At 39.3% G+C, this 18,528-nt stretch overlaps 1 protein-coding gene across 2 annotated transcripts in view; it reads right to left on the bottom strand.

Moving 5' to 3' along the window:
- Positions 1-830: 830 nt before the first annotated feature.
- Positions 831-18,528, bottom strand: part of acadsb (acyl-CoA dehydrogenase short/branched chain) — a 42,559-nt gene continuing 24,861 nt past the window's right edge. The window contains exons 5-11 of one of the 2 annotated variants that reach the window (XM_068002305.1): positions 15,563-15,733; positions 9,913-10,038; positions 5,429-5,521; positions 4,617-4,706; positions 2,372-2,509; positions 1,722-1,821; positions 831-1,209 (exon numbers count right to left, since the gene is read on the bottom strand). In XM_068002305.1, the coding sequence (XP_067858406.1) occupies positions 1,139-1,209; positions 1,722-1,821; positions 2,372-2,509; positions 4,617-4,706; positions 5,429-5,521; positions 9,913-10,038; positions 15,563-15,733 (789 nt within the window). In that variant the 3' untranslated portion in view covers positions 831-1,138. The remainder of the gene's footprint in view (positions 1,210-1,721; positions 1,822-2,371; positions 2,510-4,616; positions 4,707-5,428; positions 5,522-9,912; positions 10,039-15,562; positions 15,734-18,528) is intronic. The other variant, XM_068002306.1, reaches the window with a different exon arrangement.

Below are 18,528 nucleotides of genomic sequence, written 5' to 3'. Positions count from 1 at the left end.
GGATGAGGGGGCGGACATATGAGGAGAGGTTGAGTAGATTGGGACTCTACTCATTGGAGTTCAGAAGAATGAGAGGCGATCTTATTGAAACATATAAGATTGTGAAGGGGCTTGATCGGGTGGATGCGGTGAGGATGTTCCCAAGGATGGGTGAAACTAGAACTAGGGGACATAATCTTAGAATAAGGGGCTGCTCCTTCAAAACTGAGATGAGGGGAAACTTCTTCACTCAAGGGGTGATAGGTCTGTGGAATTTGCTGCCCCAGGAAGCTGTGGAAGCTACATCATTGAATAAATTTAAAACAGAAATAGACAGTTTCCTAGAAGTAAAGGGAATTAGGGGTTACGGGGAGCGGGCAGGAAATTGGACATGAATTTAGATTTGAGGTTAGGATCAGATCAGCCATGATCTTATTAAATGACGGAGCAGGCTCGAAGGGCCGATTGGCCTACTCCTGCTCCTATTTCTTATGTTCTTAACTACCAGGGGAGCTGCAGTACAGTATTTATGCATCTTTTTGTTTAAGTAGTTCTCCACTTATTTGAACCCCAAAAAGTGTATTTATTTTATCACTTTACCACAAAAAATATTGACAGCTTTAATACACAGATAGAAAACCACATAAAGTGGAGACTATTTACAATCAATTTAAATTTGCCAAAGAGATGACAAAAACAAACATACCAATAACCTCAAACGTGACTTGATTTTGAGAACCATTAATGTGGACTGCAAAAAAAATTAATGCTTTTCTAATACTATTACTAATTGCTGTTTTTCTAAGCACAGGTACTATCATAAATTATTTATAACAAATATACTGGAGATATTTAGTAAAATTTTTTTATTAACTTTCTCTCCATTCATGCAGGAAAGGTAATGTCAAAAACTCAGTACACAATTATTCCAAGTTATTCAAGGAGGAGCTTAGGGAATTGATCTTAAAATAACTACCAAAATGGTATTTGATTTTACTTGTGAAGCTTTATTGTAATGAATGGAAAACATTTTTATGCAGAAGGGAAAAGAATGGTTTGTAGCTGGACTTGTGCTTCCTTGTTGATCTGCAATAAATTGTACTGCGTCTGTACTACATTAAGAAGATATCAATAAGGCTGTTGATGACATACGGCAACTTTAGAACCCTTGATCTATCAATTTTGCTATTGTATTCAGCTGAATGTTTGAGGTTCCTTCATATATTGAACCTGGAAAAAGACAACAGGGTTACAGTTCATAAAGATAAGCAGGCTGGATTACCATAAAGAGCTAGTTTTTGTGGTTAGGTTGGGTCATCGTAGCATTGTACTGACAAGACAACTGCATACGATGACTATGAACTGAAGCTAGACAGGGATGGCAAAGTCAATCTCAAAAAGTAAAATGAAATTATACATATCCTAACCCATTACAATCAAACTGCTTTAATCAATCAACCACTTACAAGGTCAATTTTTACTGATGTTGAATTACCACTTGAGAAAGTCAGGAATTTGCCTATTAGGTTTCATCTGCTGTCCCTTCCCTCCTCCCCGTGCCACCCTCAAAAGAAAATACAAAAAATACTACTCAATTTATGACATTTCATGCAGTAGTTGGTAAGAGAACTTAAAATTCTATACTACTTTGAAGGTCAATATTCAATTTCAAGTCTTGAGCATACATTCCATTTACTCATACAAATCATAAACATGAAAAGCAGGTTAAAAAAAAACTATACCTATTTTACTATCTCGATAGTATTTTTCTATGGGATAATCTTTGGTAAAGCCAACTCCTCCCATCCACTCAATACATTTGGCAGAAGTCAAGGCTGCTATCTGTAAGAAATAAATAGGCAAGTAGGTCTCATCACTAAGAAAATCAGATCATACATATATGCAACAATTCACTCGTGCATCCAAAATAACTTATTTGTTTAGCATGCTTTGCTTTCTGTCATTAAGTTGAGCAAGCAGCTCATTGTCAAGCCCTCTATTGATGCTGCCCTTTAAATTAACGACTGCAGAATGGTTGTCAATGTGATGCCCTGTGATTTTTATTCCTCTCTTCCCCCACCTGCCCATAAAAGGAAATGCCCAGCCTCTTTTCAGTATCTCAAGACCAAAGTTGGAAGCTCACTACGTAGAGAAATTGTGGATACAAACTTCTGTTCTTCTCTGTGGAGAAACTTATTGGAGTTCTAATGTGCTTCACCAAAGTGCTGCCTTTGCTTTGCATATTTAGAACGATTGAAGGAAACACACAGTGTTAAGATACTGGTATTAAAATAATTAAATACATATCTATCTCAACTAGCATTGCATTTTCCATCTTGCATTACCCGAGTGCTATTCCTCAATTCACCCGGTTTTATATTCAGTTTCTTACCTCGGAAGTGTAATATTTTGCCATGCACGCTTCCTTAATAAAGGGTCTCCCTGCTTCTTTTAGTCGAGCAGCATTGTAAGTCAGCAGTCGTGCAGCTTCCAACTGGGTTGCAATCTGAGAAATCTGGTGTTGCATGCCCTGGGCCAATGAGATTGGGATTTTTTTTTAGTATTCTGGAGCAGCAAATTTCTTTTGCTATTTGCAACGTTACAGACATGTATTACTCAACTCTATATTTTATTAGATGCAAATATCATCTTTATAAAAGTATTCCAAATCCCATTCAATACCTTCCACCATTCCAGTCTGTGCCCATTAATAACCCATTAAGCAACTTGCTACAAAATGTATCTTTTAAAAAAAAAATTAAAGGGCCAGATTTTGTGGTGAGCAGCAAATGAACAGTGCTAGCCATTCGATCATTAGAAAGTCTATGGGCAAGTGTAAGTCTATGAGCTTTTTGCACAGCAAGTTACTGTTAACGGGACAGCCAAATGATATGGTACCCTCTACAGGGCATCTGGGACCTGTGCGATCAGGGCAAGCAACTGTGTATCTCCTTAACCAATCAGATTGAAGAACTGTTAATAACAGTACAGAATCAGAACCAGGAAGTGTAAGTTAGAACATTGAATTAAATGTCAAATCAGGTACAGAAAGATTGAATTAAGAGCCAGAGATAACAGACAAAGAAAAAGTAAGAACCTTTGTTTTAAAAAGTTTTTGTAAAAAAATGTCCAATAATTAATACCTGAAGGAATGAGACTCCATACTTGTAAAAGTTAATTTTCAGTGCCAGAGAGGTTGTTTGGCCGTAATTAAGACTTACCTCCCAGTTAAAAAGAGTACTTACACTTTTTGGGCGAGTTTAGTTCATATTTATGTCGTCAGTGCAGGAATTTCATGCCGTTCAATACATTTGAATGGGGAGTCAACCAGCGAGATGCCGTTTTCGCTCAGCTTTTGGAGGGGCATTGCATCTTGAACAGCAACTTCCTGATTTCAGTGTTTAACTGCGTGTGGTCACCGGAAGTTACTGTTTAAATTGCATATAAATAAATGGTGAGCACGGTTAGCCTCACCGTTACTTTTCAGCAAAATCGGGCCCAATGTTTATCATAATTTGCTAAAGAACTAATCAACAAATCTGTAAAGCATTAATGGTTGAACTCTGCAAGATTATAACTAATGGTAAAACTTACTGCTAGTATATAAATAGGAAGATGGAAATTCTTTATTTTGGTTTTCCTCTGGTCAGTTGACCAAAGAATATTATCTGGTGGTCCAAAAACCAGTTGTAATTAAAAATTGCAGTATATAAAATATTAATGCTGAAATACTGGGTGTGGTTACTGTCTGGGATATTATTTTTAGCATATTAATAAGTTTTATTAGAAGTAGTTATAACCAACTTTTACCTATTGCCCTATAGCATCAACAGGGGCTGAGTGGTTCAGTGGAATTAGCATTCTGTCCTTTTACTCTGTACCCAGGGTTTGAATCCAGTCCAAACAGATAGAGAAAAGAAAGAGTTGTCCTATTGGTGGTAAGGGTCCTACATGAGATGACTCCTGAAGCAGTTTTTAAATAGCCTCCGCTAGATTTAAATGTCCATGTTCTATAACATGCTTTGCTTTGTTTCTTTGAAGAAAGTTTTATTTTCTCCCTTTTTCTTCCATTGTCTTCTTGCACAACAGGCCACATCCAGCCAAGAATGCAGGCTAGCATCCTATCCTGAGGCCCTAGTCAATGCTGCTCTTATCAGGGGATACCTTCTCTGACTCTCTGTCCCTGTGTGTAGGGAAATATCTTCTATCAGTGCCTCCCTGCAACCGAGATCAGGAGTTCGCCATATAGGCAATTGTAGATGCAAATCTATGATCTGTCACTTAACACAGTTATTAGCGAGTGCAATTCACAGCACAAAGTTGCCTATCAACATTAAATAGAACATTATCTCTTTCAGAAAAGCTACAAAGGTGACCACAGGAAGCAGAAATGTCACATTGGCTCAATGGTGGTTCTTTATTGAGATCTACTTTTTACTCTGCTAGAGCAGTGTTCTATTTCCTGACTCATGACATGCTTCACCTTGATCGAGGGAGAAAAGTTTGGAATTGTTTTCAAAAAGGGCAATGATAGAGAGAGATGAGCAAGAAAGCTGAAGATGGTTTTACTTGGAACATTTGTTGTTTTAGAGAAAATAAATTGCAGAATTATAGGAAAGCAGGTTTGACATATATACCTGGAAATCATAAATCCTTTTCCCAAATTGAACTCGCTGCTTCAAGTAAGGAATAGTGTTATCAAAGCATCCCTGTGCTAACCCAAGCATCTGTAGAAAACAGAATTAGAAACAAATATTATCTCTCCTAAAAAAGAGAAAGGAAAATTTAAGGCGAGTAATTTTCAAAGTATTCCCCTATTTTATAGTTCAAAAAACACTTACAAAAGTCTGGGTTTTACATTTTTTGCACCGTTTAATTTTCCTCTTCCTCCCGCCCCTATTTTCTTCCCTCCTCTTCTCAAGGCGGCATTGACGCCTTGCTGGATAATAGTTTCATGAGCGCTAACCATCTTCTGGTAGCCTTTCTTCATGTAATGCACCTTAACAGTGAGCATCAGAGCCTTGTAGTCTGTGAAGGCAGTCATAGCCAAGCCAGATTCTGTCCTCATTCGTATTCCCCACACACGTACCGCCAGCAAGAGGTGGTGGAAGTGATGATTAGAAATGCTGACCGATTTTCCGCGGTTGTCAGGCCAACTGACACCCAACTGAGATCAGGTAACTCAGCTCAGACCAGGATTGATCCTGGAACTTTCCTGGTTGGCTCAGCTACTCAATTCTTTAACTAGCATAGTACACACAATTGGTTTGGATATTTAAAGAAAGATCTATTGCTTTAGAGTTCCTAGTAAGAATTGCAGCTCAGCTCGCACAGCAGTCCGAAGTTGCAGCCTCAATGCAACCACTCTGGGAATACTCTCCATCAGTGACATCAGGTGCGTGATAAATGTATTACAGCCGAAAAATTGTTAACGTATAGTTCCACAAACCTGTGCAGCAATCCCAATCCTGCCTTCATTCAGCATTCCAATGGCATATTTGTACCCATGACCCAGCTGTCCCAAAATATTACTTTCTGGAACCTGAAACACAGAAGTAAAATATGATCCAATCCAGAAGAGAACAAAGAAGTACAGAGATAGTGATCACATACAACCCCAACACTTGTGGTACTACTGATAATATTGGCAGATCTCCTGTGACATTGCTCACAGACAGTTAAGATGTTGTAAGGGGGCTTTGATGGGGGGTTGGATGAGAGAATGGTGCACAATGAAGAATGCAAGAAGTGTGTTCATAGAGCATAACCATACGGCAGCATAATTATTTTTTGCAAAATAATAGTGAAAGAGATGGGGGCCTAGTGGTAATGTGTTCAATTGATGATCAAGTTTACTAAAAATTCAGGGCACCCTAGACTCCTAAACCCAGGTCTGCACACTGGGAGTAAAAACCAAACCAGAGTAATATTCCTCAGAATGGTGTGTCTGAGGATTGGAAGGAATCAGTTCTGGAATAGTTTTTAAAAAAAGACTGCTTTAATAAATAGACCATGAAATTCTTTGGGGTTTTGGGAGGTTGGGGGGAGGATGCAGTGGGGAGATGGTAATAAGCAGAACCCAGAGTCATCAACCATGACTAGTGCTGGCACATTGGGGGCAGGCCCATAATATGCCCCTCCCACAAGTGGGCATGCATGTTATAATATGATGCAAACAAGGAAATCATCAGATGACATATTTTCCTCAGTTACACGATTAGCAATTCTGGAAGTCTGAGTCTCTGGCAGCCAGCGTAACTAAGACTGCAGGTGGAAGGGGGAGTGGGTGAGAGGATGTTTGAGTTTGAGAGTCTGGTCTTGCAATGCAATGGGCACAGATTTGATGGCCCAGAACGGAAGAAGAGCAGCGCCACACTTTAAAAAAAAATTTTTTTTTTCCAGAAATGGTCTTGAGCTGTTGACACTGTGGCAAAGTGCCGCAACAAAGCTCTTCCACTTTTGACGGGGTCATGGGCACTCGTAGTGGGTGGGCAGGTTCTGCTCCCCCCTCAGGAATTTCAGGACCAAATTTTAGAAAGAAACCCTTGTACATACATCATTTTACCTATCAAAAATTACCTCAAAAAGTAGTCATGACTTACATTTACCTCAAAGAATTCATGCTTTACTTTTAGATGTTTAGATACAAAAAAAAATCATATTTCCTTTCAAAGTCATATCTCAAAAGATTATTTATCTCAATTCCAAAGTAAAAACACAGATAACAACAAAATGGTTTATGCTATCAGGTTTTAATACAAAAAAGCAACTTGTCCCTCACGTGTCCGTTTTTCCATTTGACTGCAAGGGGGCAGAGTCACGAACAGCAAGTTTGCCATCAATGTCCAGTCTTGATATTAGGCATAAAAAACTTAAAATGCACCTCAGAAAAAATTATGCACCTCAGATAAAGTCTCAAAATTCATAGTTTACATCCAGAAATAGGAAAGCAAGAGAGACTGGAGAAAAATGACAAATGGAAACATTTTCAAAATTGTTTCGAGTGATGTGATTGGTTCACCTCTTTTTAAAAAAAAAAATTTCTATATGGCTGATTAGTATAATTAGTACATTTAAATCACAATTAATACATTTGCATGTCAATCTGATGTAAGAAATTTAAATAGAGTTAGAACAAAATTTGGATACAAGGAATTTACATATAATTAACCTGTGCCAACTATGATGCCAAGGTATAACACAGGAAGTGTGATGCCTCAAGTGTGACAATTGTAAACAATTTTACAACACCAAGTTATAGTCCAGCAATTTTATTTTAAATTCACAAGCTTTCGGAGATTTTCTCCTTCCTCAGGCAAATTGGCTCTTTAAACATTTGCCTGAGGAAGGAGAAAATCTCCGAAAGCTTGTGAATTTAAAATAAAATTGCTGGACTATAACTTGGTGTTGTAAAATTGTTTACAATTGTCAACCCCAGTCCATCACCGGCATCTCCACATCAAGTGTGACAGACAGATGTACCAAATAATTGTGCACATGCACACACTCCTTGTATATAGACCTTACTTCTAGTTGTTACAATGTCACATTTTTTCTGAAAACATTTATAAGAGGGATTTCCAATGCAATCAGTTATCCGTCATGGTTTGTTGATGAATCATTTAAAATGCTTTTTTAGAAAATTTTTGATTATAAATGTCAGTTACTGAGAATAAAAATGACAATGTCCAAAATAAGATTTTAAACAAAATTTTAAAAGTTACAAAATTACATCTTTCATTATAATGTGATTAAATTTACCCACTGAATTGTCTTTTGTATCTTTTAATGCTTTCCTTAAAGTTTTTATTTCAAGGCCTTGGCCTGTTTCAAAAGCCTGGGCTTCAACTGGAGATTTTTACCATAGAAAAGTTGCTCAGAGCTTGTAACCACATCTGTGCATTCTGAACTTGAGCAGTTTAAGAATTTCACAACCTTCAATCTGTGCACACACAGGAATTGAAGAATAGAAGGGCATGTCCACTCATCCTGTGAGGATTTGTGAATTTCTGTGCATTTACCAAAAGACTTTCAAACAAACTGAAGATTGAATTCTCAAAAGATTTATTAAAGCAGGTTTAATTTAAAATATTAACAACTTTTATTTTATGAAGTGGCCAGATAGACAAGGCCGCTGATTATTACATCTGTGATTAGCAGAAAGTCTGACTTCTTAAATTTTATTTCAAACTGTCAACAAAGATTGTTTATCAAGAATGGATTTTTCTTTCCTCAAATCAAAAAGTTTGAAAATTTGGTTAAAAAAAACTCAAACATTTTGGGAGTAAAGGGAATTTTCTTCTATCGAAAAATTGAGAAGCTGCATAAATAATAAACTTTTGAACATTTCTGGAAAATAATTTATTAAAGAATGTGTAAGTCAATAAAATCACTAATAGCTTTAAGATAAAACATAAAAACAGGAATCAACTGACAGTAGGGAAAGCAGTGAGGGGGGTAAAATGTGCCTGATGTACAAAAGGATCAGGGAGGAGGCTGAGCAGTAGGGGATTACAGTGGGGAGGTTGGGGCCTGATGATCTGGTCAGGCACCCCTGCATAGGCTGCTAGATGTTGCCTCCCCAAATATTGCCAGATCCCAGAAATCCCTACTTCTGACAGACTGAAGCCCCACCCCCCAAACCCACTCACAGTCCCACCTTACCCCAGAAAACCTTCTCCAGGCCTCATCTGGTTCTACTCTTACTTCTCCAACCATAGCCACAGCATCTCTAACATTGTCCTCTCAGTGCTCACAAACCCTCAGACTGCATTCCTGGTGTTCCTTGATTCTAGGACAGCTCCCAATGCTCCCAGACTGTCAGACCTTCTTCCTCAATGCTCCAAGATCCCTCTACTAATAATCCCAGAATTGTCCCAGTGTTCCCATAAGCCCCCTTTTTAGCATTCCCAGAATACGGGACCTCGCTTCCAATGATCCCAGTCCCTCTTCAAAGTACTGCTAGTACCCCAGACCCCATCCTTTGCTGCCAGTCACTGGGCTGCCCCGAATGCTGATAAATCTACTTGATAGTACTACTTGGCATAACACCCCATTCTTGATGTGTATAGGTCACATTTTGTCTGTCACATATCACGTCAAATTTTGTTACAGATGTAAAGCAAGATTAAAACGAGAGAAAGACAGTCATTGACTTGAAGTCAGAAATTTACAAGCAGTTACAACTGCTCTCTGACTGACCTCAACAGTTTGTAAGTGGCTACAGTTACAGTACCTGGATTTTCAGATTTAGAGCAGTGGCCTTAAGATACAGGCCAGGTTAGCAATTGTGCTTTAGAAAGGAGTTTACTTGTAAGCAAAGTCACAGAAGATCAAATTTATAATTAAAAATATAATTTATGTATAAAAATGAATTTAATATGATAGACACACGAGACTACAAGGCCACTGAATAATAACCATATACATTACAAGCTACAATACACTGAAGTACTTAACCAAGTTCGCCCAATGGTTCAGTTGATAAGCTCAGCAGCAGTGCCATACCAACCTGAAGGTCCCAGGATCAATTTCTGGTCCATGCTGAGTAATAGGGGTGCTATAATTGGCATGTGTGCACTTGTGGGGGGGGGGGGGGGGGGGGGATTACCCAAGATTTCTGTTCACAATTGCTATATAGTGACCCCCCCGTTGGAAAAGTTAATGCACAGATGTCAGGCGAGAAGAGGACCAGGCTTGACTGTGATACCCCCTGGTCAAACAGCCTCTCAGTGAGGGTGCAGGTTCGCACATGAAGAACGGCCATTTGGGTAAGGTACCAGAGGGTGACTGGTATTCATGGAACCATATCTGACTGAGCAGGTGTCAATCCCTCCAGCAAAGGATGAAAATTAGCAAAAACAAAAGTTTATAACCAAGATACCATATCCGTATAACATTTCAGCGTATGTTAAATATGCATTAAAAAAATACCTTGACATTATCAAAATTGACTGCACAAGTAGATGATGCACGGATCCCAAGTTTATCCTCTTTTTTCCCCACTTGCAGGCCTTCGGTGTCTTTATCTACTATGAAGCACGTGATCCCCCTATAGCCCTGGAAATACATGACAATAACCTAGGAGTATCAAACTGATTTTAATACATGCAAGAATGAAAAACTGTAAGAGTGGTTAGTTTTGTTGCCTCACAAAATTCAGTTTCAAAAAGATAGCTTCACAAATGGTTATAGATTTTTAAAAAAAAGAGTAACTCTAATGGCCTCACAATTTAAGGGGGGGGGGCTGTTCTCTGTTTGAGCAATACATTATGAAAAAACTTCACAGCTACAGCTTAACGTTTAGAATTAAATGCAGCAATTCAACACAAGGCAAAGACTGGTATTTAGTTTGCTTCCCCTATTCATATTACTGGATGAGATATGCATGCCATTGTTTAGTGGTTCAAGTGAGGGATGATATCAAGGAAGAAAAACCCAGACATATTTTAATGCCAAGTTGATGAAAATTACATTTCTTTTAGTTTCAATCTGGATCTTGCTCATTAAGCTCCGGATGTAGGTAGAGTACTATACTTGCTGCCCATACTTGCAATGTTGTTACAACCACTGAATCACAAGTACAGTCCTCAAGCTGCAACCTTACCATGAGTTGGAAGCTGCAAATACTGCAGTGAAATGAATGACAGAAAATGGACCAACACAGTCTATTCAAGCAGTTTAGGTTGTTACTTGATTCATAGAAATACAAAACGGAAACAGATCATTTAGCCCAACCAGTCCATGTTAGTGCTTATCTTCCATATGAGCAGTACTCCTAATCCCTTTCTCCTCCTTTCCTTCAACCACCTATCTAACCTGTTCTTAAATGTTGACATGGTCTCTGCTTCAATCACATACTCCGGTAGCACATTGCACAGCCTCACCATCTTCTGTGGAAAAAAAAATTCTTCTGCTCTCTGTCTAAATTTCTTGCATTTAATCTTGTACCTATGTCCTAGGCTATTGGAAACAATCTATTTCTGTCCACCCTGTCCTTTGGGTGTGGAGCAATTCGATACACAAGAGATATTCTGAAGTTGAATTTGGAGGCTGGTTGCAAAGGGTACAGTAACTTCATAACACTTGTTGCATGGGGGCCAGGCCCCCCAGGGTGGCCAGCAGCTTAGTGGGAATGAGGTCAAGACAGCAGGAGGTAGGGATCATGGACAAGATGAGCTCAGAGAACACACGAGGGAAGATAAGAAAGAGACTAGAGAAAGACATGGGTTCAGGGCTAGGTGGGCAAGGGGGAGGAGGGAGGAGGGAGGAAGCAGTAGAGGCAGTTTAACAGATGGTCTCAATCTTGATGGCAAAGAATTCCACAAGCTCCTCACACTTAATGGTGGTAAGGGGGGAGGGGGCAGGGTAGAGGGGTTTAAAGGAGACTGTTGGTAGCGGAGAAAAGAAGCCAGGGGTTAGCTTTGCAATCAAAGTTATGCCAATAGGATTTTTTTTTAAAATTGTGGCAAGGGAGCTAAATAGTTAATTTAGTTTCTATAACAAACAAAATTTTCACAGTATACACGCAGTACAAAATTATAAACAAGTTATGGTGAGATCCATATGAATACTTTAATTGGCTGCTGAACTGATCCCATAAGGCTTCTGGCAAATTCTAGTAATAAATCCACAATCACGAGGAAAGATAACAGAGCTATAATATTGACCATAGTTTTATAAGTGAGTCATTGTTATTGTCAGTTTCTTGGGTGGAATTTGGGGGAAGGGCAAAGAGCTTGTGGAATTCTGGAGGAGGGCAAAGAACTTGTGTAAATCTTTGCCACCAAGATTGAGATCATCTGTTCAGTTGCCTCTGCTGTTGCTGCCCCCCTTCCCCTTGCCCACCAAGCCAAACGTCCCCCAATGTTCCCCTCCTGACCCCTAGCCCTGAACTAGTGTCTTTCTCTAGTCTCTTTCTGATCTCCCATATGCATTATCTGAGTCCCATAAGACCCACCTCCTGCTCTCTTGACCCCATTTCCACTAGGCTACTGGCCAGCCAATTTCCCTTCCTGGCCCCCAGGATCTCTCTTCTCAGGTATTGTTCTCCTCCCTTTCAAAAGCACAGTCAACACCCCCTCCTCAGGAAAAGCAATCCTTAACCACTCTATCTTTGCAAACTAGCACTCCATCTCCAGCCTTCTTTTCCTTTACAAAGTCCTTGAATGTGTTGCCACTTCCCAAATCTGTGCCCATCTTTCCGGCAACTTCATCTTTGAATTGTTCCAATTGGGTTTCCGCCCCTACAACAGCCTTAATCATAGCCACAAATGACGCCTCTGTGACTGATCGTGGTGCATTATCCTACACTGTCTTCTCTGCAGCCTTTGATATGGTCGGCCATGTCATCCACCTTCAATGCCTCTCCTCCATTGTTCAGCTCAGTGGGACTGCCCACCCTTGATTCCCCTCTAACCTATCCAATCATAGTGAGAGTATCTTCAGCTTCTCTTCCCACTCCTACATAGTTACCTCCAGAGTCTTCCAAGGATCTATTTTTGACTCCCTCCTCTTCCTCCTTTACACGCCACCCCTTGGCGAAATCATCTGAAGACAATGGATCAGGTTCCACATGTGTGCTGATGACACCTATATTACCACCACCTCTCTCAACCCCTCCACTGCTCTGTGTTATGAGACTGCAGTCTTGGATGAGCAGCAATTTCCTCTGGTTAAACATTTGGAAGACCTAAGCTATCGTCTTCAGCAACAGCCACAAACCCCGTCCCATTGTCACTGATTCAATCCCCCATCCCAGCTACTGTCTCAGGTTGAGCCAGATTGATTTGAGCCTTGGTGTCCTATTAGACCCTGAACTGAGTTTCCAACCCCTTTTCTTTTCCACCACAAAGAGCTCTATAACATCGCCTGCCTCAGTCCATCTGCTGTTGAAAATCACTACCATGCCTACGTCACCTCCAGACTCTACTATTCCACTGCTCTCCTGGTTGACCTCCTATCATTCATGCTCCACAAATTTCAGCTCATACAAAACTCTGCTATATATCTCCAATCCTGCATTGAGTCCCACTCACCAATCACTTCTGTTCTTGCTGATCTACATTGTCCCCCCAATGCCTCCAATTTCAAATTCACGTCCTCATGTCTACATTCCTTCTTGGCCTTGCCCTTCCTATCTCTAACCTTCTCCGTCCCTATAACCTCCTGGAACTCTACGTTCCTCCAATTCTGGCCTTGTATTCCCCTTTTCTTCCCCCAGTACTGGCGGCCATGCCTTCAGCCACCTAGGACCCAGTCTGGAATTCTCTTCCTATATCCCTCTGCCTCGCCTCCTTTAATACCCACCTTAAAACTCATCTCTGAGCAAGCTTTTGGTCACCCCTCTTAATAGTTCAGTGTCCATTTTTGTTTTATAACACCTCTGAAGCACCCATGGGACATTTTCCTAAGTTAAAGGCACTATTTAAATGCAACTTGTTGTTGTTGTTAAGGGGAGGGATTCTTATAAGTGTGTATGGTATTTTGGGTTTGTTCTGAATTCTGTGAAGTTTACCTGAAAGAAATGACAAAACTATTTAAAATTCATTCTAATACAGAAAAAATCTGGACAATCCAATATGAATTTGGGGTATAGCCAGTCATTTAATTTGCTGGAGGCACTGTTCCCTCTAAGCTCCAATCTGTTGTGGGCACCCACCCGCCCGCCCACCCAGACCAGGCACCCACCCAGAGACGTAGGGCCCATACAGAGGCAGCCAAAACTAATGAGACCTGCAAGATGTACAATTGTAATGCAATAATTTTTTAAACCCTGCTGAGGATTCAGTAGAGGGGAAGGGGAGAGCTTTAATTAAACTGTTCCCTATTCCCAAATTCATACTGACTGACTTGACAGCTGTTTTGTATTTCTGACTAAATTTAAAAATTCTGATTACACGCGATTTATTTCTGTTTGAATCAGTCATTAAGCTGATTCAACAAAAAGCTGATGGGAATCGTTCCCATCAGATAATTTTTAATAAATATAATGAGACTGGTTTGCTCAATCCTAGTGCAACTTAAGAAACCCATTTCACAAATTATATAAATTTATCAGCCAATATAACATTAAATTGTTACGATTATCCATTGTTTTGTACATTTGTTCTGTTTGTTATTTACCGAGTAATGTTTTCTAAAAAGATGTTCTATTTAAAGTTGTGATTTTTCTTTAAAATGGTGCCGCACACAGCCTTTATATCAGTGCACAAACCCAAATTCATTCCGCACATGGCCGAAAAAAATTAGAGGGAACCTTCGTTGGAGGTACTAAGGAATGCTGGTCTCAGTGCATCTGCACACATTGTGGCTGTTTTCTAATGAGGTCATTCAGGAGAGCTTCACACTAGTCTTTCTTTGATGTGAATTTCCTTCATAGTGACAAAAAAAACCCGACAATGCAAGCAGTGTTTGTAAAAGAATCATTACAATCCAAGCACAAACAAATACAAAGGTGTGCCTGCAAATCAGATATGAACTCCCAAATTCAGCTGTAGGATAGTAGGTACAGACCAGGGGAGTGAGTCCCCCCCTCCCCCTCAGCTTTTCCCGCTCTGCTGCCGCAACTTTGGCAGAAGTCTTGTTTACATGTGTAAAGGGGGTTTCCACTGAACTTCTGCCGAAGTTACGGTGACAAGAATGGCAGACGCTCAGAGGAAATTCACTCCCAAAATGATTTCCCACTTGGACGGAAGTTTTACAAAAAGCTATGTTGTTTCAAGATTGTGTTTTATCCATTGTCCTAATACATCCGAGACAAGAATATATTATAATTGAACATCTGGGCAGATCTTACCTTTAAATATTTAAGATATATTCCTGCGTTTGTTAGCCATTTACTGAAAAAATAAGTAATTTTATATATTTGAACAGTTTATTTGCTGAAATTACTCTTATTACTCGGTTACAAATATTAATATGAAAATTAAATTGATGCTAAAAATTATTTTAAAAAGGGAGATTGTAACTGTGGTGGGTACGCTTCACCTAAAATTTAACATTCAAAATGGTTGGCTAATGGAAAGCAACTGCAAGGCAGCTGATGGCCATTTTGAGAAATATTTCAAGTCATGAGCTTGAATGTCTCCATCTGGTGTACTTTACAAAATAATTTATTTTTCTGTTCTTCTGGATCCTTTCATCATTTCCATTGTGCCTTTATCTGTAGCCCCATCTTCTTTTGGTTTTCTCGCCTGATTTCTTGGCTCTATTCCTAGAACGTGTTGGGCCTGCATCAGCTCAACAGCACAGCCACATGCACACGACTATTCCTATAATGCACAACAGCTGCCTCTGTGTCAATCACTATACAGTACTGCTTTACATAGACTTTACTCTAATTACATTATATGTTTCACTGAACCACTAAAAATTAATGGAAAAGTATTATTTTGCATCAGTTACATGGAGGCAAGTTTTATATTAACTAAATAAAAAGCAACAGGCATAAATATGACACACAAACAAATGTATCTTAAATAATTTTAAGATTGCTTTCTTGCAGTAAACCATTATATGTGATTCTGCATTAACTCCTAATTCAGGTTTGCAAAAGTGGTACTTTATTTACTTTGATACTTACAGCTGAGGGGTTTGCATTTGCCATAACTAGAAATATTTCAGCATAATCAGCATTACTAATCCACATCTTGGAGCCATTGATAACATAATAATCTTTATGTTTTTCAGCACAAGTTTTCAAAGAGAATGCGTCACTTCCAGACTCAACTTCTGAAAGACAGAAACTGCCAACCTAAGAGATATTAAAAATAGTTATTAAGATGTCTGTACATGCCTACTGGTCAGAATATCCATATTGCAGACTTGTTACTTTAAAAGGAAATTGAATGCCAAATGATAAATTAGGCAAGCATCTAAAATCCTCCCCCATACCCCACTATTAATGTTACTTTTCTCTTTCCCCTTCCTCTTGGCCCCCTAAGAGACAACCAGTGTCAAGATTCAAGATTCCAGACTACATATATAATCTTGCTCCAAGGCCTCTGCTGAGGACACACTACATCTTGGAATGAGTCATTTTATATATTATCAAACATGGGTTCCAGGCCCCTAGGATTTTGCAACTTTATTGAATTTTTGTTTGTCTTCCATTAGATTTCTGTATTTGTTGAGTTACTGGCACTTAATTTCAGTAGTTGTATAGTAATAAAAAATGTTTTCTGCAATAATAGTATTGGATCTCTCATGGCTCAGTGGTACCACTCTTGTCTCGGAGTCAGATGGTTGTCAGTTCAAGCTTGAGCACATAATCTAGGCTGACACTTCAGTGCAGTACTGAGGGAGTGCTGCACTGTCAGACATTGGACGAGACGTTAAACTGAAGCCCCATCTGCCTTCTTAAGAGGGACATAAAAGATCCCATGGCAGTATTCAAAGCAGGGCAGGGAGTTCTCCTGGTCAACATTTATCCCTCAACCAACACCATTAGAAAAAGAGATTATCTGGTCATTTATCTCATTGCTGTGTGCAAATTGGCTGCACCTTTGCCTACATTACAACAGTGACTACACTTCAAAAGTACTTAATTGGCTGTTAAGCAATGTTTGGCTGTGAAGCCTTTTTGGATGTTTTGAGGACATGGAAGGCGCTATACACATGCAAGTTTTCTCTACTGTTTTGCTTTGGGTAGCTGATACAGTCTTTTAGAAGTTAGGAATGGGGTACCTGGAAGTGTGTCAATATTTGCAGAAGGATCCACACAGAAAAGTTTAAAAAGCACATAAAAGGGAGATACATGAAAGATGGGCTGATTCTCTCCACAAATGTTCCCCACTTGTGGAAAGCACCTGGCCTCACTGCAGCAGCCTGAGTCAGATAAAAGGCTAAAGTTTGAAACTTACCGTGTGAAGAATCAAACTATAAACCAGTGTTCAGGCACTCCAAGGAGATTCATGCCACTTACAGCAAATATTTTTTTTCAAACTTTGTTTTTAAGTGGAAATGTTTAACTTGTAAAACATTGTAGGAATAAAGTATTTAGATCTATTAGCTTGAAACTTGAATTTAAGAAACAAACTCGAGAAATACACCAAATGAATACAGGGAAAATAGGGGCAGAAACTCAATGGTTTTCTATTTTTTTTTAAAAACCTGAAAGCTGCTATGACAGGCTTTCACCAGATTCAGAAGTTTAGAATGCAGGAGGGTATTTAGAAATTATTTTGTTTAAAAGAAAGACTTACATTTGTATAGCGTCGTTCATGACCTCAGGACGTCCCAAAGCACTTTACAGCCTTTTTGAAATGTAGTCATTGTTGTAATGTAGGAAATGTGGCAGCCAATTTGCGTGCAGCAAGGTCGCACAAACTGCAGTGTGATAATGACCAGATAATGTTTTAGTAACTTTGGTTGAGGGATAAATATTGGCCAGGACACTGGGGAGAACTACCCTGCCTTTCTTTGAAATAATGCCATGGGATCTTTTACGTTCACCTGAGGGAGCAGACGGGGCCTCGGTTTAGCCGCTCATCTGAAAGACAGAACTTCAGTCAGTGCTGCACTCCAGTGAAGTGTAAGTATAGTTTTGTGTTCATGTCTCTGGAGTGGGACTTGAACCCATAACCTTCTGACAGAGATGAGAGTGCTACCAATGAGCCACAACTGACCTTAAGTCAAACAAGATGACCCACTGACATGGGGAAGTACATCATCCTCATTTTTGTTATTACACATAGGCGAGTTGTACTGATTAAATTAGGGGAGTGTTCATAACTGTTGCTTTGTACATTCACTTGCTGCATGAGAAATAAAACAGCTTAATGTTTTATTCCGGCCTCATCTTTTTCTGTTGTTTTTCAGTTCATCTTCATAAAGAGTGGAGAGGCACATGAGGGAACACACGTGAAAGACACTATATCCAGTTTAGATCACAAGAGGGTCCTATTGTTATGTCCCTGGATCACACCATCATATAGTTAGATATACCCATAAAAGGTTCAGACTGCTAGGAAGTGACCAGCATCACTGTAATGAAGAGAATATTTAAGGCAAGACCCAAACACTGGCGTACTGCTGAGAAAGTATAGAAAGTGTTAAGAATCCTGGGTAAGAGAGTCATTTTAGTGTCTTGCAGGCAACTGATGCTGGAAATCTGGCAAATTAAACATACAATTCTGAATTAGTCAGAAAATGAGCACTATGTAGGAAGGGAAGGTTAAAAAGATAATGCATGCAAGTTTGTTTCTTTCCACTAACTCTTGTTGCACCCACAGATTCTTGACTATTTTTAAAAAAACATTACAAGAGGACACTACTGCTCCAATTACACTGCACAAAGAGGTAGAATGTTATAATGTTTCTAAGAATTTTGCACGCAGACAACCATGATTATACCACCTGTTCATTCTACTGGCAAAAAAATGGAAAAAGCAGAGCTCCACAAGTGTGCAATTAAATGCATGTATAGAGCTCTGCTCACCAACCTTTGACTGCAATTAAACATCTAATTTTGCAAAAGTAATGTTGGAATAATCAGCTATTTTCTAACATTCGAATTTTAAAGGCAGTACAGCATATTGCGGGAGTACT

Source organism: Heptranchias perlo, chromosome 21 (assembly GCF_035084215.1).
Source record: "Heptranchias perlo isolate sHepPer1 chromosome 21, sHepPer1.hap1, whole genome shotgun sequence".
Classification (NCBI taxonomy): domain Eukaryota; kingdom Metazoa; phylum Chordata; class Chondrichthyes; order Hexanchiformes; family Hexanchidae; genus Heptranchias; species Heptranchias perlo.
This window is presented reverse-complemented; position numbering and strand designations above follow the sequence as displayed.